The sequence below is a fragment of the Mesoplodon densirostris genome, chromosome 13 (assembly GCF_025265405.1).
Source record: "Mesoplodon densirostris isolate mMesDen1 chromosome 13, mMesDen1 primary haplotype, whole genome shotgun sequence".
NCBI classification, from domain to species: domain Eukaryota; kingdom Metazoa; phylum Chordata; class Mammalia; order Artiodactyla; family Ziphiidae; genus Mesoplodon; species Mesoplodon densirostris.
The window spans coordinates 84,466,761-84,490,499 of NC_082673.1; the positions used below are offsets into that span (position 1 = coordinate 84,466,761).

At 42.6% G+C, this 23,739-nt stretch overlaps 1 protein-coding gene across 1 annotated transcript in view; it reads right to left on the minus strand.

Moving 5' to 3' along the window:
- Positions 1-20,138, minus strand: part of DNAAF11 (dynein axonemal assembly factor 11) — a 63,192-nt gene extending 43,054 nt beyond the window's left edge. The window contains exons 1-5 of the mRNA XM_060115736.1: positions 20,123-20,138; positions 17,848-17,913; positions 16,121-16,288; positions 11,848-11,925; positions 4,450-4,622 (exon numbers count right to left, since the gene is read on the minus strand). Coding sequence (XP_059971719.1) covers positions 4,450-4,622; positions 11,848-11,925; positions 16,121-16,288; positions 17,848-17,913; positions 20,123-20,138 — 501 coding nt within the window. The remainder of the gene's footprint in view (positions 1-4,449; positions 4,623-11,847; positions 11,926-16,120; positions 16,289-17,847; positions 17,914-20,122) is intronic.
- Between the last annotated feature and the right edge of the window lie 3,601 nt (positions 20,139-23,739).

The window sequence follows — 23,739 nt, forward strand, 5'->3', positions numbered from 1 at the left end:
GCCAACACAGGGGACATGGGTTCAAGCCCTGGTCCAGGAAGATCCCACATGCCGTGAAGCAACTAAGCCTGTGCGCCACAACTACTGAGTCTGCGCTCTAGAGCCTACGAGCCACAACTACTGAAGCCCACGCACCTAGAGCCCCTGCTCTGCAACAAGAGAAGCCACCGCAATGAGAAGCACGCACACCGCAACGAAGAGTAGCCTCCACTCACCACAGCTAGAGAAAAGCCCGCGTGCAGCAACAAAGACCCAATGCAGCCAAAATAAATAAATAAATAAAATAAAATAATAAAACAAATCGATTAAAAATAACGTAAAAATTAAAATTATCAGGAGCAGTTAATTAAAAATCAAAATTATAATGTTGCTATTTGGAAAAAAATAATTTAAAGTAGGTCTTGGTCATAAGAACTCATATGGCTGCTGTAGATGGGCGGCAGAATTGGCTCTGAGCTTGCTGGCGGCCAAAGCAGAACAGAAGAACATCATCAGGGAAGCGATTTTTGCTTTCTTTACTGAGAAAATATACTCGTTTCTAGCTTCTCTCTAATACTTAGTTCTAAAACACATTTCTAAAGTGAGTTTCTTAGTGGAGATCTTGAGAGATGTCACGCATTGTTTCTGTAGCAACATGTCCATACACAACAGTCTTCACAAAGCTGTCTCTTCTAAGATCCTTCAGTGAAAGATGAGGCCATAATGATAAAATCCAATTCAATAAAACCTGTTATTTAAGGTGATAAGTAATTGTGGTCTAAGTACTTAGCCTTTTTTTTTTTTTTTTTTTTTTTTTTTTTTTTTGTGGTATGCGGGCCTCTCCCACTGCAGAGCATAGGCTCCGGATGCGCTGGCTCAGCGGCCATGGCTCACGGGCCCAGCCGCTCCGCGGCGTGTGGGATCCTCCCGGACCGGGGCATGAACCCGCATCCCCTGCATCGGCATGCAGACTCCCAACCACTGCACCACCAGGGAAGCCCCTTTCACTGGAATTTTGATGAACATTGCGAAGGTGATATATTCTCTTACCTGTATCTGGGATGTAAGGATTTAAGTATTAACTTTATATATATACATATATAGTATTATATATAATATATATATATATATTTCCTTATACTTGGGTTAAATAAACATTGATATAATTTAGACCTACTGTTTCTAAAAGATTATGACCAATAAACCCCTTGTCACCAATACAGGCCGGAAGCAGAAGACCTCATACTGGGAACTGATGACAAATTTGAGATGGTGTCACATGTATGCCAGCACCTGTTCTCGGGGCCTTCTTATTGGATCTCAAGTTTTTGAAGACTTTTGTTAGGTAGTTTTCAAAATTGGCCTAAGTTTTCTTCAGTCCAAAATCACAGCTGAATTCAGACAGCCTGATGAACTGAGAGATTATGTTCTAGGCTGTGTATTGCAGTATTCCTTGATCTTTATTCACTTAGAGTTCTTGCAACACAGAGGCAGAGTGTCTACGTTTCTTGATAATAATTGCACGTGTGCTTCAGCAAAGAAGAGAAAGAGAAACTAAGATTTATTGAGGGCCTCAGAGAACTTCTTTAAAGTAGGAATTATTAATCCATTATAGATGAGAAAAATGAGGCATGCAAGTCGCGGGTAGCAGAGACATGAGTCCTATCCTGGTTTGTCTGCTACAAAACTTTTCCCACTAGGCTACAGTGCCTACTTACCACCTGGAGTGGCTCAGACACTAGGAAGAGGACACTTGAAAAGGGCTGAATCTCCTCACACCTCTTGTGCGTGTCTGTCTAAATAACTACTCTGTTGTTATGAGTTAAATTGTGTTTCCCCCAAAAAATGTTATGTTGAAGTCCTGACCCCCAGTACCTCAGAATGTGACCTTATTTGGAAATAGGGTCCCTGCAGATGTAATCAGTTAAGATGAGATTGTTCTGCAGTAATGTGGGCCCCTAATCCAACATGACTGGTGTCCTTAAAAAAAGATGGGAGTGACGCTTCCACAAGCCAAGGAAAGTCAAAGCTTGCCAGGACCCACCAGAAGCTGGGAGAAAGGCATGGAACAGATGCTGCCTCTCAGACTCAGAAGCAACCAACCCACACCTTGATCTAGAACTTCTAGTGTCCAGAACAATGAGATAAATTCCTGATGTTCAAGCCACCCCGTTTGCGGAACTTTGTTATGGCAGCCCTAGGAAAATAAGACATCTGTTAATACAGCTCCTGTCAAGTAGATCACAAACTTTCAATGGAATGGTAACTAAGACTCTAAAATTTATCAAGCTGTTTTTAAATACTAGTAAACACATTTATGAATATTATATTTCAAAGGGAGGCTGTTGTCTGTTGTAACAGCTTATTCAGAACAGTCTTTCTGAAAGGAAAGACTGGACCTGAAGCCTGTACATTAACCCAGACAGAAGCAGTGAGTGTGGTTATGGTGTGAATGGTGGGCTATTAGGTTCAGATCCCACCAGGGTCACTTGCCAGGTGTGTCACCTTAAACAAGGAGCATCAGCTTTCCAAGGCCTGGTTCCCTCATCTCAGAATGCACCTAATCCTCTCCCTGCAAGAGTCCGGGGGTATCAGAGATGCTGTGTCCAAAGCACCTGGAACAACCCTGGCCCATGCTTCAGGCACCTGTCTGATGGCTCTCACATACCCCTAGCCCAAGCACTGCAGAGTTGACAGGGGGCCCAGCTGTGATGACAGTCCCTGCACCCTTCCAGGGAGATGGTTCACAGCATCCATTTTCTCTGAAATTCTGGTTCTCATCAGTTCATTTTTTTAGGAAGTCATTGTACAATGATGATCAGCCTGGGTTGTGTTTGATCTACTTCATCACTCATTCTACATATATATTCTAGGTTCAATTACCTGAACCACTCATTCTCTTAATCAAAGAAATTTTACATTAGAAGAAATGTGTTCTATCAATCCAGCAATTTTGACTACATAGAACACAGCAGTCTAAAAACAAATGTCCTCTGAGGATAGAGGAAAAGGACTGTTAGAAAGCCAGGGCCTCCATGCATTCTCTCTGCATAAGCAAAATGCTGTCCCTGCTGCTGGAGGGACACCAAGAGGACGTGACCGCTGGATGGCCTGTGACTGGACCTGGGCAATCACAGGCTCCTCACCCCCTCCCCTGTCCTTGGAATGTACCTTCTGCCCACTGCTCCCACACTAGGAGCAGTTCCAAGGGTGCAGTCTTGAGACAGTAAGGCTTTGCTGAGACCCTCTGGATGGTGTATGTGACTGAACCCAGTTAAGGCCTCTCTATAAACTTGTAAGATTATGGCGCACAGGCGCAGAGATCTACTCGTCCTGTTGCCCCAAACAAGCTTGGTAAGTAGGTTTCCTTGCTTATTAAACCTGCCACCTACCCATCTGGAGTCCTGCCTCTTTCTTTGGTCTCTCCTTGCCTCCCTGCATGGGGGCCAGTTTCAGATTTCACCTGGGAAGCTCCCGAGGTTTCAAACCAACACATGCAGGTCAGGAACTCTTGGAATTACATGGACATTAATATTACTACTTAAATATTCTCAGGTGTATGATTTCTCTAGAAACCATGTGTTGTTTCCCAGTACCAAAAGTATCGAATATGGGGAGATTTGACATAAGAAATTAACACACAGAGCAGTGGTTCTCAAATGAGGTCCCTGGACCAATAGCATCAGCATCACCTGAAAGCCTGTTAGAAATACAAATTCTTGGGTGCCCATCAGACTTACTGAATCAGAAACTCTGGGGGAGGGGCCCAGCGAACCCCATCTAAGTACTCCAAAGCATACCAGAGTTTGAGAATTACTAACATAGTGAATGAGTTAATAGAAAGCAATAGTAAGAAATAATACTTTAAAAAGCACAGTAGTTTAAGACTGTGAAATACAAAGGTATAAAGCTGTCGCCACCTCAAAAGCCCTAAACTTTTGGTTTGCTACTAGTAATAAGGAACGCTGTTTGTAACAATGACTTAAACTCACCAAGAAAGTTCAATTAAACTGTGTGTGTTCTGAATGAGAAAGGAGAAAAGCATGCAATTTATTTTTCAAAGGTTTATTAAAGCTATAATATTAAAACAACTTTAAAGGTTCAGTGAGGTCTTCCCTGGTGGCACAGTGGTTGAGGGTCCGCCTGCCGATGCAGGGGACAGGGGTTCGTGCCCCAGTCCGGGAAGATCCCACATGCCGCGGAGCGGCTGGGCCTGTGAGCCATGGCCACTGAGCCTGTGCATCCGGAGCCTGTGCTCCGCAACGGGAGAGGCCACAACGGTGAGAGGCCCGCGTACCACAAAAGAAAAAAAAAAGGTTCAGTGAGCCAAAGACTCGGTTTTGATCTTCTGGAATATTCCATCCTCTAAAACAACACATTCTCTGAAAATGCTGTGAATAAATCAGGAATCACTGTAGTTGCTTGTTTTCATTTGTATGAGAATCTTGTATCACTGACAAAAAATCATACCTTTAGTTGTTGAAGAGTTGCCACCACGAACTGTCTGTAGCCGTCAAAGTCAGCGCAGGGGTTTCCCATGAGGAAGAGCTCCTTCAGGTGGATGTTGTGTTGAAGGGTCTTCACGCTGCTCAGCTCGCCGATGAAATTTACCGTCAAGTCAAGCTTTGTCAGCCCTTCACATCCTGTTGAGAGAAATGAAAAGAAAATAAAGCCAGAAAAATCACACAGGCAGTAAAATGTGTACAATAACACATCATAGAAATAACAGCTGCAATATTTTAAGTCTGTTGATTAATTGCACTGCTTACCAAGAACTGGTTTTTCAGAAACCTCAAAAAGGCTTAGTCTTGACTCACTTTTCTATCTGTGTCTCCCCTTATTTTCAACCCCTTAGTCCCTCCAGCCAAAGGAAATCATTTCCCTGCCCGTATCCCTAAGCTCTGGGCTGTTCACATTTAGATTTGGTCACTATCTGGCATGACTACATCACGTTGACAAATCTAATGGAGCCTCTTCAATGCACTATGTCACTAGAAGAGTCTGCTGCATGTGGCACAGTCGACCATGGATTTTCTCTTAAATCTCTCAACTGTCTTGAAACACTGATGCGACTCTTTCCTTGTTCTCCTTTATAATGTAGTCTATTTCTCTTGATCTCTTTTACAGACTTTTCCACGCCATCAATGGTGATGGAGATTTCCATCCTTGACCTAATATTCCCTCTCCTTATGGTCTTTTTATTTTGTTTTTTTGCGGTACGCGGGCCTCTCACTGCTGTGGCCTCTCCCGTTGTGGAGTACAGGCTCCGGACGCGCAGGCTCAGCGGCCATGGCTCACGGGCCCAGCCGCTCCACGGCATGTGGGATCTTCCTGGACCAGGGCACGAACCCGTGTCCCCTGCATCGCCAGGCGGACCCTCAACCACTGCGCCACCAGGGAAGCCCCTCCTTATGGTCTTGATGACAGCAGCCATGTTCACTGGTTTCACTAACCCCGGATTCTGATGACTCCCAGACAATAACCCCATGTCTGACCATCCAACTGAATATCACACTCCTGTTTCTACATGCCTGCAAGACATATCACATTCAACATGTCCAAACTGAAGTCTCCATATTTTCTCTCACTCTCTACTCCTCAAGACAGCTTTTCTGCCTTCTTTACGTCTAAACTCTGTCGACGTCATCACCATTTTGGTATCAGATGTGATTCAACACCCAGAGTCAAGTCAGGGTTGACTAGGAAGTTAACCTAAACTATCCTCTGAGCCCCTTCGTGTCAGCAGTCATCAAGCCACGCAGATCTCAAGTCCTAAATTCTTTTTACATACGTCTTGTCCACTGTCATCCTATTACCAATATTCCAGCTCAGGTTCTTGTCACCTTCTGCATGCAATATGGCGTATCTCCTAACTCGTCTCCCTGTTTTGAGAACATAGGAAAGAAGGAAGGAAGGAAAGAAAGACGGACAAAAGGAAGGGAGAGAGGAAGAAGGTCTGTCAGGGTGGCTGCTCCTCTTCCCCGCTCTTCCCTTTCCCTTCCCTTTCCTCCTCTTCCCTTCCTTTCAGCACAAGTAATTCCTAAAGCCATCAGGGGAGGCAGAGAAAAGGAGTAGAGAGGCGAGCGGTAGCTACGCTGGTCCAGAGCAGAGTGGTGGAGCCCAAACAGGATGAGGGCGGTGCACAAGCAGTTGTAGTCATACCCGTGTGAGGGGTGAGCTGAGGCCTGCAATTCCTACATGGATGGAGAGAGCCAGACCAGCCATCCTCTGGTGGGAGGAGAAAGGGGGAGCAAGAAAGGCCAGAGGTTAGACGTGGGTCAGTAGGCACGTGAGCGTGACCACTCTCCCCAACAAAGTGTTCATTCAAAACACCAGTCACCATAGATGGGCCCATATCCCGTGTCTCATTACGATATCCTGTATGTGATACGAAAACATAAGCAAGGCAGATAGACAGGGATAAAGAACCTCGGGGGCAGCGAGTGAGAACAAAATCTGCACCTGCCACGCGGGAGGTCAATAGACATGCCTAAAATGAGAAGGAGGAGAGGACGCCCGGTGTAAGTAGGTTACTTGGAAACATGCAGCAGAAGAATGAGGGGGAGTGGATGGCGGTCGCCTCTAGGGGGCAGGACTGGGGGGTCTGGGGGCATTGACAAGAGGTCTGTTCTTCAACACGAGTATAGGTATCACTTTGACTTTTGAGACTGTCTAATGCATTACTATGGTAAAATATGAAGTATTAAAAAGTCGAATAACCAAAATGCAGAAGAACAAATAAATACTTTTATAATATTCCAGACTCAGCTACACAGGTGAAGGAAATTCAGTAACTTCATATCTTCAAAAATAAATTTTAAATATGTTGGAAAGGTTATGAGATTTAAAAAAAATATATTTCTTTTCAGCATTCAATTCATCAATACACAAAATAGGCTCTTAAGTGGGTTTTTTTTTTTTCTTTTCTCTTGATCCAGAATTTCATTGGGGAGGAAAAGGTCCCAATCAAATACCTCAACTGGAAACAGGTAATTTGTAGAAAGCTGTTCAGAACAGTTCTATTCACAAGAGCAAACATAATTAAAAACACTTCAAGCACCAAACAATAAGGAGTTATTTAAAGCACATCAACATATTTGATAATTCAGTCATTAAAGCATAGTGATGTGAACTAAGCCACTATATGAAGAATGATTATGAAACTAGACATATAAATATAATTAAGTTTATATTTCTGTGCCTGTATGTCTGTTTCACACTGGCAAAAAAAATGTTACATGGATTTTATCAAGTGTAAAGATATATTTGGGGTAGTCTGACTTAAGATACAGGTTACCTGGTATTTCTTAAGTTGACTTTGGGAGACTCTGAGAGATATTTTAATTATGTTTTTCTTCCATATGAGAAAAGACTGACATTTGAAAGACTCCAACAAGCTCAAAAATTCATATAATTTTTGGATTTTGCTGTAATTTTGTAGATGCAGATCCCTCCAAATGTTCATTACATTTTTCAAAGTGATGAATCTTAATTTTTCTTCTACTAGGCCTACACATAAGAAATTAAACCACATCTGCCATTTGAAAGAACAATTCTTGCTGAACTAGAGAGGCTTGAGAAAACCTCCCTCCTTCAACTGAGTCCCACCCTTCCAGTGCCTGTTCTGTGAAGGTCCAGCTCAGTGGCCCACGGGCGTCTAAAGGTCACTGAAACCTACATGATGATTTCCAAATAGGGAGAGTTGACACTAATAGAAACCCCATCTCTCCTTCCAGGTTTTAAGGGTGGGAGAGGAGGGGCGGGATGGAAAAAAATAGGCACTTTACTTATTCTATCTTGGTGAATCCACAAAAAGGAAAAAATAAAAAGAAGGATACAGTTATGTTTTGCCATGCAGCAAAACAAAGAATAATCCAACTTAGGTTTTAAATTATACTGAGATTTACTCAAGTAGGTGAGCTGAGTATATATGTATATATACCCAACTTCCTCCTCTCTTCCTCAAACATTTAAAATTGAACAAGTGCATATTTGCCGAAAGATAAGACACCCATCCCTCCCTACTGCCCATCTCCCCAAACATATCCTCAAACGACCCTGAGCCCGGTGCATCCGTATTAGAGCTGGAAGGCAGAGGACCAAAAGGAAGAAGTGTCCACCGTGGACCAAGTTCTCAAAGCTCAAAAAGACAATAGTGACAATACTGCCCTCTAGTGGTTGGTGGCCGACACATACCGCAAAAACAGAACTCTCCACATCCTTCCAGATACTACTTTCTTCATGAAATTAACAAGCCAACTGAGAATGAGAGTTTTAATTATTTCTCTGACATTATAGATAGACATTTCACTACTACAAAACATAGATATAGAGCAATTTTTAAAAGTTTTTTAAAATTTATTTATTTTTGGCTGCGTTGGGTCTTCCCTGCGGTACGCAGGCTTCTCTTTGCAGTGGCTTGTTGCCGAGCACGGGCTCTAGGTGCGTGGGCTTCAGTAGTTGTGGCATGTGGGTTCAGTAGTTGTGGCTCGCGGGCTCTAGAGCACAGGCTCAGTAGTTGTAGCGCACGGGCTTAGTTGCTCCACAGAATGTGGGATCTTCCCGGACCAGGGCTCAAACCCATGTCCCCTGCACTGGCGGGCGGATTCTTAACCACTGTGCCACCAGAGAAGCGCTAGTGCAAATTTTGTTATTTCATTTGTTCACATGTAGATATGGTAACAGGGCTGGAGAGTGGTAGCTGGGAAAGAGCAAAGGCTCCATTTCTAATGCAGAAACATGCCAATGATGGAAAGAGGCGTCTCAGTTCCAGCACTGGTGATGACATTTCAGGTTTGGAGGATGAACATTAAAAATGTATGATGGGGCTTCCCTGGTGGCGCAGGGGTTGAGAGTCCACCTGCCGATGCAGGGGACACGGGTTCGGGCCCCGGTCCGGGAGGATCCCACATGCTGCGGAGCGGCTGGGCCCGTGAGCCGTGGCCGCTGGGCCTGCGCGTCCGGAGCCTGTGCTCCACAACGGGAGAGGCCACAACAGTGAGAGGCCCGTGTACCGCAAAAAAAAAAAAAAATGTATGATGAATATTTATGTCTTTATTGATATATGACCTTGATGGTCCCTGAAATACCGATGTCTACACTAGGAGACAAATAGGCTAAAATCCAACAGGACTTAAATAATGTCCTCCTAATTGTAGCTCTTGGAAGATGGGAGTGGGGTGGGGAGAGGAGCTTGCCTGCCTCTGCCTTAAGCCCCTGCCCACCCACACAGAGCCCACAGTGGCCCTGCCAGCCAGGCCAGAGGCTAGATGTGGAAACACCACCTCACAACTGCAGAATAAGCCCACACAGCCACCTAATCAACCAAATTCTTTGTGGCTATCAACAGACACCAAGTGTTATTAGACATTTTGAAAAAAAATAATAGCACAAAATAGAAGCCTGCAAAGTAAAATAGGAAACTCCCAGAATAACAAGACAAAGAGGTTTAAATAAGGAATACAGGTCAAGAGACATGGAAGATCAATCTAGTACAACCACTTAAAAGAAGTTCTATGGGAGATCGGAGAAAACAGGTGATGCATATGCCTATTACCTTAACCGTGGTGATGGTTTCACATGTGTGTGCATATGTCCAAACTCAACAAATTATATATATTCAATATGTGCAGGTTTTTGTACATCAATTATACCTCAATAAAGCTGTTTAAGAAAAAAGAACAATTGTGCTCTAAAGGACACCAACAAGGAAGTTGACAAGAAAACCCACAAAATGGGAGAATATATCTACAAATCATTTATCTGAGCGGATTCAAGTGTTCAAAATAAAGGAATAAGTCTTACAGTTCAGCAGTCAAACAACAAATAACCTAGTTAGAAAATGGGCAAAGATTTTGAATAAAGAAGATTTCTCCAAAGAAGATATACAAATGGCCAATAAGCACATAAAAAAATGCCCAAACTTATTAGTAATTAGGTGAATGCAAATCAGGACCACAATGATATACCACTTCACACTCACTATAGGATGGCTACTATAAAAATAAATAAATAAACAAATAAATAAATAAATGAAAACTGAAAATGACAAGTGTTGGCAAGGATGTGGAGAAACGAGAGCCCTCATAAACTGCTGGTAGGAATGTAAACTGTTGCAGCTGCTTTGGAAAACAGTTTGGAAAACAGTTCCTAAAAACAGTGAAATGTACAGTTATCATATGACCCATCAATTCCATCCCTAGGTACACTAAGTTAACTGAAAACAGATGTTTATGCAAAAACATGTACATTAATGTTCATAGCAGCTTTATTCATAGTAACCAAAAAGTGGACTCAACTCAAATACCCATCAACTAATGAATGAATAAACAAAATGAGGTGCATCCATACAATGGAATATTATTCAGCCCTAAAAAGGATTAAGTACTGATGCATCCTACAACACGGATGAACCCTGAACACATTAGACTAAGAAGTCAGAACAGAAGACCATGTATTGTTCGATTCCACCTATACTACATGTTCAGAATGGGAAAATCTATGGAGACAGAAAGTAGATTAGGGGTTGTTAGGGGCTAGGGTAGGAGGTGAATGGGGAATGAATGCTAATGGATATGGGGGTTTCTTTTGAGGTGATGAAAATGTTCTGGAATTAAATAGTGATGATGGATGCACAACCTTGCAAATATACTAAAAACCTGTGAATCGTGTATTTTAAAATGGTGTATGTAAGTTAATAATATGTAAATTATATTTCAATTTTCAAAATACTAAACTGTCCAAATATTTCCATTCAGAAACATTTACATGTTAAATTTGAAGCACATTAGAGGATTAAATATAAAGAATAAAATTATTAAAATTAGAACTTATATGGACTATATTTGTATCCAGAAACCATAAAGAATCCATAAAGAAAAAGATTGATAAATTGGCGTATATTCATTTCAGAAGTAAGACTTCTGAACAATACCAGCATCATGACTGAAATAAAAGTAGTACACTCAAGAGAAAAGATTTATAACATATATAACAAGGTATTAATATCTGGAATGTATAAGAGCACATGAAGAAAAATCAGTAGAAAAATGGCAAAAAGATATGAAGTAGTTATTCACATAAGAAAAAATATAAATATTCAATAAACATCTGAAAGGTTATGTGCAAGTTCAATAATAATAAGTGAGGAGAAATTTTTAAAAATTACTAGAGAACAATGTCTTCTAATCTTTAGAAAAAGATTGCTTACAAAAAGCGCTAGTGAAGTTGGGGGAAAATGGGTATTCACGTGGACCACAGGTACAAGTGTATATCAGTACATCCTTTTTGGAGAACAAATTGGCACTATTTTCCAAAACATGCGTATTTAGACCCAGGAATTCCATTTCTAAGTATCTATCCTAGAAAAATATTTACATATGTACACAGAGTGAAACGTATTAGGATGCTCATTGCAGCCATGCTTATTATAGCAAAATGTAGAAACCACCCAATTGTCCATCTGCAGAATGACAGTTGGATAACTCAGTCTACAATCATTCCATTAGACAGCCTTCCCCATCCTTCCTGGATGTCAGAAGAACAAGGTAATTTTATGGAAGAAATTCATTTTGAAAACAATATTCGTAGTATGATCCCATTGATACAAAGCAAAATGTAACAAAATTACCTTCTATACACCAAAGCGTTAATACCACTGCCTCTGGGAAGGAAACTGGGTTAGGAAGGGGTGAAGTAGACTTACATTTTTGAATTTGTGTATCTTGTTATCATTTGACTTTTTACATCAAGAATTGACAAACATAAGACTTATGTAAAATGTTAATTTGAAAAGTCTACCTATTGTTTAAGCAATACTGTTGAAGTCTAATTTTAATTAACAATAAATTATAAGAAGAAAATTCTTACCTTCCAAATTTTCAATTTTTTCAATGTTGTTTAAAGCTAAATTCAAATATTCAAGTTTCTTGAGTTTCCTAACATTTTCTGAAATATACAAAGAATGGAATTAATTAACCTTCAAGATAAAAGACATTTTTATGTAATCTATTATGAAAATGGTAATGAGAATCTAGGGATCATTATGGTTGTCAAAACCATGTTGCCTTTTCAAATCTGTACCTGTACTTCAGACATTATTGGCCGCCCACGCAGCATCCATTTCTCCCTCTGTCCTTCCTAATGGAACCAACCCATTTCTGCTCATGTCTCTACCCAGCTCCAACTCCAGGGCGTTAGGCTTAACCAAGCTGGCCCAGCACATGGCAATCCCATGTCCCTGGCTAGTGACAGCTCAGGAGCCCAGGCTTAAGTCAACCAGCCCGTGGCAGTCTCCTGGAGATTGTGTGATGCAGGAGAAGGCGTGCACACCAACTCCCAATCAGATGAGAAGGAATGATCTGTATTTCATGCTTGTGGATTTCCTGTCTCTTTCTCCGGCTGGATGTTAAAAAGGAAGGAAATACTATCTTTACTGGTACTTATAGTCATCTTGCAAACCTGAGGGAACCAGCTATAGGATGAAGCCCACTGTGACTGGTGGAGCAGAGAGAAGGAATCAACCAACCCTGGAGACTGGCCTATCTCTAGACTTATAGTTGGGTTAGATGCTAGATTTCCTCACTGCTAAGCCATCTTGAGTTGTGTTTTCCTTTCGTGAAGCCAAAATCATCCTGATACAGGATTATTGTTTCTAATAAATATGAAAGCCCATATAGGCAAGGCAAAAGCATAAATAAGTCAAGGAATCACTGAAGGGTGGGGCCCTTTAAAAACAGTTAATAATACTATAGCTTACATTACTGCGTGCTTATTACATGTCATACAATTTTCTAAGCATTTTGCATATTATCTCATTTAATCTTCATAACAATCCTATGAAGTTAAAACTATTGTCGTCTCCCTTATGCAAATGAGAATACCAAGGCGCAGAGAATAAATCCACTTGTTCAAGGTTAAGTGGTAGAGCCAGGAAATCTGACTCCAGAACTTGGCACTAAATCACTACACTACACTTTAAAAGAAGAGTCCTTTCTAAGATGACATGAATGTAGAAAACCCTGCTAAGAAATGTGCCTTTGGGGCAGGCTGACTTAAATAATGCTTCCTCTGGACCATTTTTCAGGGATATTATGACCGTCAAACATGATGATTTATAACCGTCACCCTTATCACTACTAATATTTCACCTAAAATTTACAAAATATTATGTATTTGTTTCCACAGAGTTCCTGAGAATAACAGTTTACCTCTCTGAGCCTCAGTTTACTCATTTTTTAAATGAGGATTGTGGAATAAATTACTAAAGTTTCTCTCAGCAATTACATTATTCTAAGGAATACTGATGTTTACAAGAGTTCCTCTAGGCAATATCCGAGCATTTGACAGTCACAGACTTGTAGAGCTCTATGTGTCCAGGATTATAATACAGTGTCTAGTACTTATCCTGAACAAAAATACATAAAGTTATTATTGTTAAAATTGCCAGCCCACGATAAAATACCTTTCCTCCTCCACTTTCGTTTTATGTATAATGCTGTAAATGCGAAAAGAGTCATCTGGTAGAAAAATAGTTAAGATTTGTTTTGTAAGGATTTCCAAAATTAAATTAAATTAAGTCGAGAACAATGGGTCAAACTGGTGAGGAAAAAACAAAGCTCTATAAGTAAAAATACGCAGAGCTTCTTGGGCAGCAGGAAGGGAGTCTGCATTCTCGGCCAAACCAGCCTGGGAGGAGTTCTCACCAACTTCTATAACAAGACCTACAAACTTGTACTGGACCAAACCCATCCCCCAGTTCAAGCGGCTCTGAGGCGTTCAGCTTGGGCTCATCAGGAAGCTGTTACCCATGCAGATTCCGGGAGCCCACCCCCAGAGGCTCTGAGGCAGTAAGTCTGGGGTGAGGCCCAAGCCCCATTTTCACAGACCCCAGACAGTCCTCAGCTGAAACCTGGAGCCCCACTAAGCAAAGCCTGGCTCCACAGCCCACCTGGATCTCCCAGTGAGGAACAGAGCTTCAGGAAAGGCAGGTGTTTTGCAAACTTCTACCTCCGTGGCCCAAGAGTGAGTCCGAATCCTAGAGAAACAGTTTTACTTGCTAAAAAAGTGCCTAAATGCCTATGGGTGGAGTGGCACTGAAAAATCCCATTATTAGGATTTTAAAGAGTGGTTAATTTAAGAATACTTTGGAAGCAAAAATTTAAGCTTTCTCACAGCTCTGAAAAGGACTGAAATACTATGCTACTAATTAGTAATTGTGATGGACCCAGCTGTGGAGATGGAAATTTCGGGCACTCTTTTAGAGCTGCACAATTAGGACAACTCTTTAATGCTTTCGTGCATAAAAGCTAGTGGTTTTCTATAACAGCCTTTTTAATTGAACAATGCGCCAGAGTTTCTAATTTCTGGTAAAGTACAAGATGCCAAAAATAATTATCTGAAGGAAAAGAAAGAATTTTAATAAACCTTCAAAAATGATGCAAATTCTAGACTTTTTGTATCCCTAGAGCCAATTTTCAATTACCCACTAAGCTGGAGGCAACTACATCAGCAGAGTTTCTCAGCTTCAGCAATACTATCATTCAGGGCCAGGTAATTCTTTCTTGTGGGGGGTGGGGGAGAGGTCCTGGGACTGTTAGCATGTCCCTGGCCTCTGCACACTAACGGCCAGTAGCTGACCCCTTACACACACGCACACACGCACACACACACACACACACACACACACACAGCAACAACCAGATATGTCTCTAGACATTGCCAAGTGGCCCTGTTGAGACCCGCCGCTTGTGACCGTGGAGAGTTAAAGTATAATCTTATGAGCCGACCTCTGGGCTCTAGTGTCAGAACCCACAGGGGTTGGCACTCACTCTGCCTCATCAACCCTGACTCCATCCCTTTTCCGCCAACTCTGTGTGGTTCTCCCCTCTGCTTCTACCTCCATGGGGCTGGCCTGGGGCCCCTGGGTAAGTGACGATATTAATAGCAGGGCAGCTATTTTCTCATGAGCGGGCATAAAGCTAAGCACGTCCTTCCATGTAGTTCTAATACCATGTCTGTGTGTTAGATGTTGTTGTTCCCATTTTACAGATGGCAAGACTAAGACAACGAGGGACAAAGTTGACTGACTTAGTTTTTTGTAGAGGCAGGGTTCAAACCCGGGTCTACCTGACATTAGGGCCTGCACCTGCTCTTGCCACTAAACTACACTGTAGCTTTCCTGAGGTTTGGGGGTCACTCCTCCTGTTTCCATGTGGCAGGATCCCCTGTTAGGGTGTCTCCACAGGCCTCTCTTCTCTCTGTCCCCTTAACTCCTTCTTCCCGGGGGAGGAGGTGGCAATTGGATGGGGAGGACACACTTACCTGATGGGTGAACTGGGAGAAGGAACTGGGCATGCCCGATCCCACCCTCTCTCCTGGGTCTGGGATCTCCCTGCCGGCAGAGGGCACACAGCCTCGGCCCGCTCCCACCATAAAGCAGGGGACCTGCGCAGGTAGGGGAAGCCTGCATGGTCCAGGTCTGCATGTAAGTGGGTGGTGGGTAGGCTTAATTCTGGGGACATATTAGGAATCTCACTTGGCTGCAAGTCTAAGCCACATTCTCCAAAGAGTTTTTATCAGTTATAATGCTGATTTTTGGATTCCCATCCTCCTGACTCCTGTTTTTACCTCTCATTTCATTCCAAACTGGAGCAGTAAGCAGGGGTGTAATTGTGGAGCCCCCTCGATAGCCAATACTGAGCACAATGCCTTGCACATGTACATTCTCAATACATGCGGCAGGCCTAGTTATCACAGGCTGGGATCTGACAAGGATTTACTCAGCCCGCACAGAATCCTTTCAGGTTCACAGAGTGATGCTGTAAAACCATGACAAACGCCTGGACTATAACCCCCTCTCTTTTAAACTTTTTAAAAATCAGGTTTTAAATGACTACATCAACTAATGTGCTCCCAGCCATCAACTGGTCCTCCCAATTCCTTGATGGAGATGCCCAGGGCAAGGAGATGGAACAGGCACGAAAAGGTTCAGGGAAGTGTTCCACACACAGCTACTAAGAGATGGCTGTGTCTATTCCTCCAGGTAATTCTTTTTCTTCCTCTAAGAATAACACTGCATTTGCCAACATTCTCCCATTCAAAATGTTAAAGAAACCATAAGAAGAAAGTCCTGAAGACTTACCAATTTTTCCAATGAGATTATTTTGAAGATAGAGGATTTTTAAATCCCGGCACCACTTGTCAATATGTTCCAGTCTTTCTATTTCTTGCTGATGCAAGGAGAGTTCCTCCAGGGAAAAAATTATACAGTCATTGTGCTCGGCATTCCGTCTAATAAGATCTTCCGTGACTGAAAGAAAATTTGTTACATATTATATCTCCATCCCCATTAATATTAAGTTATTAATGCATTGGTTTTTCCTTGCAGTTAGATGTGAATTCTCCAGGCCCAAGTCATTTTCAAAGGGACAGAGATCAGAGAAGTGCTTCCTCCTGCTGGGAGTTTTTGTGATTCCAGGGTGACTCAGAAGAAAGATGTGATGATACATTTTGTCTTTCTTACACTGGATCTACACATATTTCGCTGTATGGATGGAGACCCAGTTGACAGGTAATGACCCTGAGAACGTGGAATCTTGAGGTGGTATCATGTCGAACTGGATGAGACCCACTAAGTAATCCAAGACAGAGAAACCTGCTCCGGAGAGGTACGGTCGGGCTGACAGAGAGCAGAAATGTGAAAGCATCTCCATTCAACAGCCACAACCATTCAATAAGGAAAGGTTCACTCACTCATTCATTCATTCATTCAACTGGTATTTATTTAACTCGAGTGGAAGAGACAGGAGAGGAACACCCCAGATTTTGCACTGCAATCTTATAAAGCACTTGGTCCGTTTCCAGGAGGCATGAAAGAAGCTGCTCGCAGGAGGAGGGGTTGCGAGAGTCCCCAACCCCTGACAAGAGTGATGAGCAGCACTGGGCTGGTCTGATGCCACAGGCCAGGACCATATGATGATGGTAGCACCAAGGTACCAGAGACAACATCTGGTCCACAGTGAGGGCCAAGAACAGGACACGCACCCTCTCTGTAATATGTACTATAATCAAGGAGGTAATGACAATGGAGAAAACTTGTATTTTCCAGTGCTGTTAAAAATGATTAATCCGTCTGAACCCTCACATTTTAGGTGGAATGTGGAAATATCACATGTCCATCCTACAAGATAATAAAGATTCATTTATTGCCATTTACAAGGTGCCAAGCACTGTCCTAAATGCTAGGCATGTATTAACGTGTGAGTATGTACAATGATTATTTATCTTTTTCAGATGAGGAATTGAAGCACAGATAGTTTAAATAACTTGCCCAAGGTCTCGCTAGTAAGTGCTAGAGAGAGGTTTTAAGTGTAGGAATCCAGCACCTGACCACGTGCTCTGAACCACTACGCTCCACCGCCCCAAAAGTGAGCAAATAAGAGCCTCTCAAAATTTCTCAAGCTTCCTAAATGCGCAAGCTTCTCTGGCGGAGACAAAGTTCTTCACAGCACCTTCAGCTGCCCCTCTTCTGTGCCACATCCTTAAAAGTGAAGTTTGCCTTTTCTGAACAATGTGAAAACATGTACGAACTCCATCATTTGTGTGCAGTTAGCTGAACCCTCTGCTGCTTCCGGTGGTAGGAGATGGGGCTGCTTGCGGTGACAGTTCTTTGGAAGAAAGACAAGGGAAACGCAGAGGTTAAGAGATTAAAATACCATACATGGGGAACGTTCCTGCCGCTCTAAGCTTTTCTGGCTCCACTAACAGCAAAGATGGCTGCAAACTAGGTCCTGGGGAGGGGGCAGGCCAAAGAGGTGTTCGAAGGCTGATAGGGCAGTCCCGCCAGCCCCGGCTCGCTGGGATCCCCACTGCCCGAGGCACTCTGCCGTCTCTGGATGCTGCTGCTATTAGGCAAGCTGGCTTGAACAGACTGCTCTATTCAAGGAAAAGAAAAACAATAAACTTTCTGAAAACCAAACTTGCAAGAGAAGCGAATTCAAACTACTCTCCAGGGCTTCCCTGGTGGCGCAGTGGTTGAGAGTCTGCCTGCCGATGCAGGGGATGCGGGTTCGTGCCCCGGTCCGGGAAGATCCCACATGCCGCGGAGCGGCTGGGCCCGTGAGCCATGGCCGCTGAGCCTGCGCGTCCGGAGCCTGTGCTCCGCAACGGGAGAGGCCACAGCAGTGAGAGGCCCACGTACCGCAAAAAAAAAAACCCAAAAAAACAAACAAAAAAAACTACTCTCCAGAACTCCCACCTCCAAAGTTGATTCTAACAGCTTAAATCAACTGACAATGAATAAATGGGTACAGCCAAGTTGAGTATACATCAAGGCTGCTGTGTAGAGTCAATTACATTACCTGCCTCTGAAGTTTATCTACAAGAATTCTCTTAGCAAGGGCGCAACACGGGTTAAGGGGTTGGGATGGCACAACCAATGTTATTTCATCTAACTTAATGGATGTGGAAGTGATGCACCGCTGTGATGAAGACAGACCCTCAACGACTAACAGTGTATATGTGACTTAAATGACACAAATCCATGGAGCAGGGATTGGACTTTGGAGGCCTCGCTGCCATTAGAGGTGGTGTCTATGGGCTAGGAGGACGTGCCCTTCCAGAGCCCATGCCCTCTCCTCCAGACCGTGCCACAGGTGGAGAACATTGGAAGTCTCTGCCGAAGGAGCCCCAAGCCTGCCTCCAAGTCCTACGCTGGATGCTTCTCCAGGTTCATTCCTGAAGGTAAGGCTGCACCATCAGGCACACATTCCTACACCCAGGGGTGTCCAAGGAGCGGCTGTTTTCTGGGGATGTGGATGGCTTGGATGTGCAGGATGCAGTATCTACCCTCATACATGGGCATGAGGGACGAGGATAGAGCCAGGGATGGGAAGAGGAGGGAGGTACGGACGAAGGAGCTGGCTTTCCACAAGCCACCACGTGCTGGCACAGAACCCAAGGAGTTTGAGAAACATATTGAATGAAGCCTTCTGGGCTGTTATGAAGGTGTACTTGTCAAGGAAGGAAGATGCATTTTTTTTTTTTTTTTTTTGCGGTACGCGGGCCTCTCACTGTTGTGGCCTCTCCCATTGTGGAGCACAGGCTCAGACGCGCAGGCTCAGCAGCCATGGCTCACGGGCCCAGCCACTCCATGGCATGTGGAATCTTCCCAGACCAGGGCACGAACCCGTGTCCCCTGCATCAGCAGGCGGACTCTCAACCACTGCGCCACCATGGAAGCCCGGAAAATGCATTTTACTTAGCAGTTTGATGTATAGCTTGATACATGGGCCTCCACTCATATTCTTGCCCCCAATCCCCAGCTGCCCCAGCTGAAGGCTTAGTTGGGTACCCAGCTTAAAGACACAGCCTAACTTGAACCCCACAGAGCTGTCAGCCTCACAGGTACAGTGAAGTCGCATGCGGGCAGGGGAATTCTGATGGCATCTTGTGAAGCATCTGCACAGGCCACGTGGGGCCTCCTGGCTCTCGGGGACACAAAAGGTATCAAGGTTCTTCCAGGTCTACAGACTTGAAGACTTTTCTGACTTACTTAACCCTGAAGACTTGCTGGCTCCTCCAACTGTTGACTAAGTTCTCAATGGCACCAAACGTCCTTCCTATGTTCTCTGGCTACATCTTTCTTAAAATTTAAGAAATTCTTTTCATTATGCTATTATGTGCATGAATTTGATCAGTTGCGTGCAATTGTCAAGTCCTCCCTTTCAGAGGCATGTAGATATTAGGAAGGAATTATGTTGATCCGTATCTCCTAATCATGAGAATTAAGATGATAAAAATCACTATTAGTGGAAAGGGGTGGGGAAAGGTGGGGGAGTTGGCATAAATAACAAATTTACACACACACACACACACACACACACACACACGTAGGAGAGGAGGGGCTCAGATGTACTCAGCACAACAGGGAAGTCTGCCCAACAGCAACAGTTATGCACAATGAGGGTAGATTAAATGAAAATCGAGGAGAATCACAGAGGAAGGTAGAAGTGTGAAGGTCTGGAATTTCCCAGCAGCCCTTTTCTGAACTCTTCTGTATTAAGCAAACTGCTGTGTGGCACACTGTTTTCATAGTTACATATTGTGTAACTCAGGAAACTGCTGTTACACAATACTGCCTCACCTGTGATGGCAAACATCAGTGCAAAAACCAGGGTCCCCAAGAAGAAATGTGTCAGAATACCTACATGGCTTATGGAGATTATAGTGTTTCAGACTTTGAAATGGGAAAACATTTTGTTGTTTTATGTACTATGCAATTTAGACCAAACATTCTTTAACTCCAAGGAGCACTGTTCGCCTTTAGAAAGTCCTACTCGAAATAATACAGCACTGCATTTACAAGACATCACTCTAGGGACTTAAAAAGGCTTTGGAAGCATTAATATGTCATCATAAGACTATTTCAAGACAGATGGTATTACAGTGCCTATATCACATGGTATAGAAGAACATGCCAAGGTACTTACTATATGAAATATACTTTCACTTCCTTATTTTGGAAAAATTAAAACAGCAAAATACAGGATTCAGATGGACTCTGAGAAGTGTCTCACCTATACAAGGTCATAACCAATATCTGAATGAGGCGGTTGATGAAGGATACTAACAATTATAACCACAGATTCATACTTATCTCCCTAAAAGAATTCTGCTGTGGATTCCAAAGTTTTAACCCAAACTGATGAGCTACCCTAGGCTTCTTTTCAATTCCTTAATATGACTGGGTTCTCAATAACTTGAGGGAGTTTCAGTAAAATGACTTTGCAGGGTAGGGGGGGAAAAGGGCAAGAGGAGAAGTTTTCCGGAATACTAGAGGTTGTCACGTTGTGTTTACTATGAAAGAGATTTCAGTGTATTGAACGAGGTTCTAGAAACTCCCAAAGCCAACAATTCAGTGTTCATCCTCCAGGTTTTACATCATGTTTTGTAAACAACCCTCTCTTTCTTGCTGGATTAGAATAAAATCAGTAATATATGTTTCGGGCAGAGTCTGCAGAGTTTGTAAACATCTGGAAAGACCTAGTGGATACATATATGAAACAGAGATTTAACATCAATGAAGGGGCTACAAATAGGTGAAGATTTCATCTTGTAGCATCTGAACTTTTTTTCTTTTACTGTTTTCCATGGGCATTTTAAGAAACAGGATTACTCATTTGCCCTGCCTTTTCTTACTGACTCATGACTCTCATGAGCGTTGGTGGCCATACTCTACACCCTGATCCCATGACACTGTTAGAGGCACTCACGCAGAGTGTGCTGTTACAAACATGGACAGGGTATATGGAGCAAGGACAGAAGAATACAGAATGCTACTGAGTGACAAGAAGAAGGTCGAGCGAAGCACCATGGAGGAGAAGTCCGGGCTGGATCTTGAAATGTGAGTAGATATTTGCCAGATAAACAAATGACGAAAAAACACCACAGGTTATGGTAGATGCTACTGTGCCCAGTTCCCCCCTTCAGGACTGAAGGATTACTTCCTGCTGCTGGGAGTTCTGCCAGAAGGCAGCCCTCAGCTGCCCACCGTGAGGTTACCCCAGCTGAAGAAACATCTCAACCAAGGTCATGCCCCTTCCCAGGAAAGTCCATATCCAGTGATCGACTGATGTGGGGCTAAAAGGGCCCAACCCTCTCACCCCAACTTGGGAAAACCAGAGGTCCGTTCCAAGTTCAGAGCTCCTTCCGATTTCCAGGTTGGTTGGCGAAGGCCTTTGTTAAGATGCATTCCAGCCCTACTTCCCTCTCTGCCCGATCTTGCTTTCTTCCCTACCCACTCCAGTGACACCCCCTAATAAACCTCCTGCACACTGGCCTCCATCTAAAAGTCTGCCTCCTGGGGAACCCAACCTGGAAGGGTGGATACTGGAAGTGGTACACAAAAGCAGATGCTAGCTAACATGGAACGTTGAATATTTGTTCCCCGTTGATAGTAACCTCCCATGGTGGAGGGCATGAGCTAGATCTCTGGGGCCTCTTTCATAGGGCAATAATCCCAATATGAGGGTCCTGTGCTCATGACCTAATCATCTCCCAAACACCCCGCCTCCTAATACCATCACCTCGAGTGTTAAGATCTCACCATATGAATTTTGGTGGGAAACAAACATTCAATCTATAGCAAATGGGATATTAATGGAAGGGAACACATTGGTAAGTGTGACACATCAGGCATTAGGGAAATATGGGGGAAACTGTAACTTTAAGGACAGCTGTATTGGGTGGCTGCCACTAAACACAATTGACAAGGTAAGGCTGAGAGTGACAATTGAACATTAAAAGCTAGGTGTGAAAACCACAGTACTACACTGATAGCATATAAAGAGGTTTTCTCCCTGAAAGCAGAGGACAGAGAACCAGGACAAGGACAAAATCATTAGAGTAGCAGAGCCTTCAGGTTCCAGACATGATGGAGTCACAGGCACAGGATTTACCCTCCAGCCTACAATAACTAAAAATCAAGACAAAATATAAGAAAGTAATGCTTTTTAAAAATAATTTGTCATTGGGAACTCAAAAGGAGAAAGTATTTTGAACAGAATATAACATGAAAAAACCCAGCATATCAAAATCTGTGGGGTGCAGCTAAAACATAACTTGGAAGAAATTTATAGCACTAAATGCCTATAGCAAGAAAGAAGAAAGGTCCCAAATATCAGCTTCTTCTTTGAGAAACTAAAAAAACAAAACAAAACAAATTAAACCCAAAGTAAGCATAAGAAAGTAAATAATAAAGGCTATAACAGAAACCAATGAAATGGAAAACAGAAAAACAACAGAGAAAAACCAATAAAAATACTTTAAGAAAATAAAATTGGTGAATTTCTTGCCAGACTGATCAGTAAAAAGAAGAAGACACAAAAACCTGATTATAAGCAAACAAACAAACAAAAGCACTTGCAGCAAGCTGGGAAGAGAAGGGAAGTGACCCAACTTGATAAAGTGCATCTACAAGAGACCTACAGCTATCATCCTACTTAATGGACAAAGACTGAATGCTTTTCCCGAGATCAGGGAAAAGGCAAGGATAGCTGTTCTCACCATTTCAACATTGTACTAAAGGTTCTAGCCAGATTCTAGCAATAAGGCAAGAAAAAGAAATAAAAGGCATCCAGATAGGAAAGGAAGAAGTAGAATACTCTCTCTTTGCAGACGGCATGATTGTCTATGGAGAATATCCAACAAAATCTACATCAAAAGCTGGTAGGACTCATAGCAGAGTTTAGGAAGTTTGCAGGATATAAGATCTGTAATGGAAAAGTCAATTACATTTCTACATACCAATATCATTTACAATGGTGTCTTATTAAAAAACTGAGTTAAATGGATGATAGAATAACGTAAAACTTACAATTAGGGAAACAAAAACATAAGAGGAAAATCTATGTGAACTTGGGTTAGGTAAAGATTTCTTGGATGGCACGAAAAGCAAAATCTATAAGAGAACAAGTTGATAAGTTGGACCTCAAAATTTTAAACTTCTGCTCTTTGAAAAACTCTGTTAAGAGAATGAAAATATAAGCCATAGATGGAGAGAAAATATTTGCAAATCATATATTCTATAAAGGACTTATATGTAGAATATATAAAGAACTCTTAAAACAATCATAAGAAAACAAATCATACATAAGTTTGAGTGGACAAAGGTTTTCATTTTTCTTTGGTAATATCTAGGAGTAAAATAGCTGGGTCATAGGATAAGAATAAAATTTTCATTAATTTTGTTTACTACTGTTT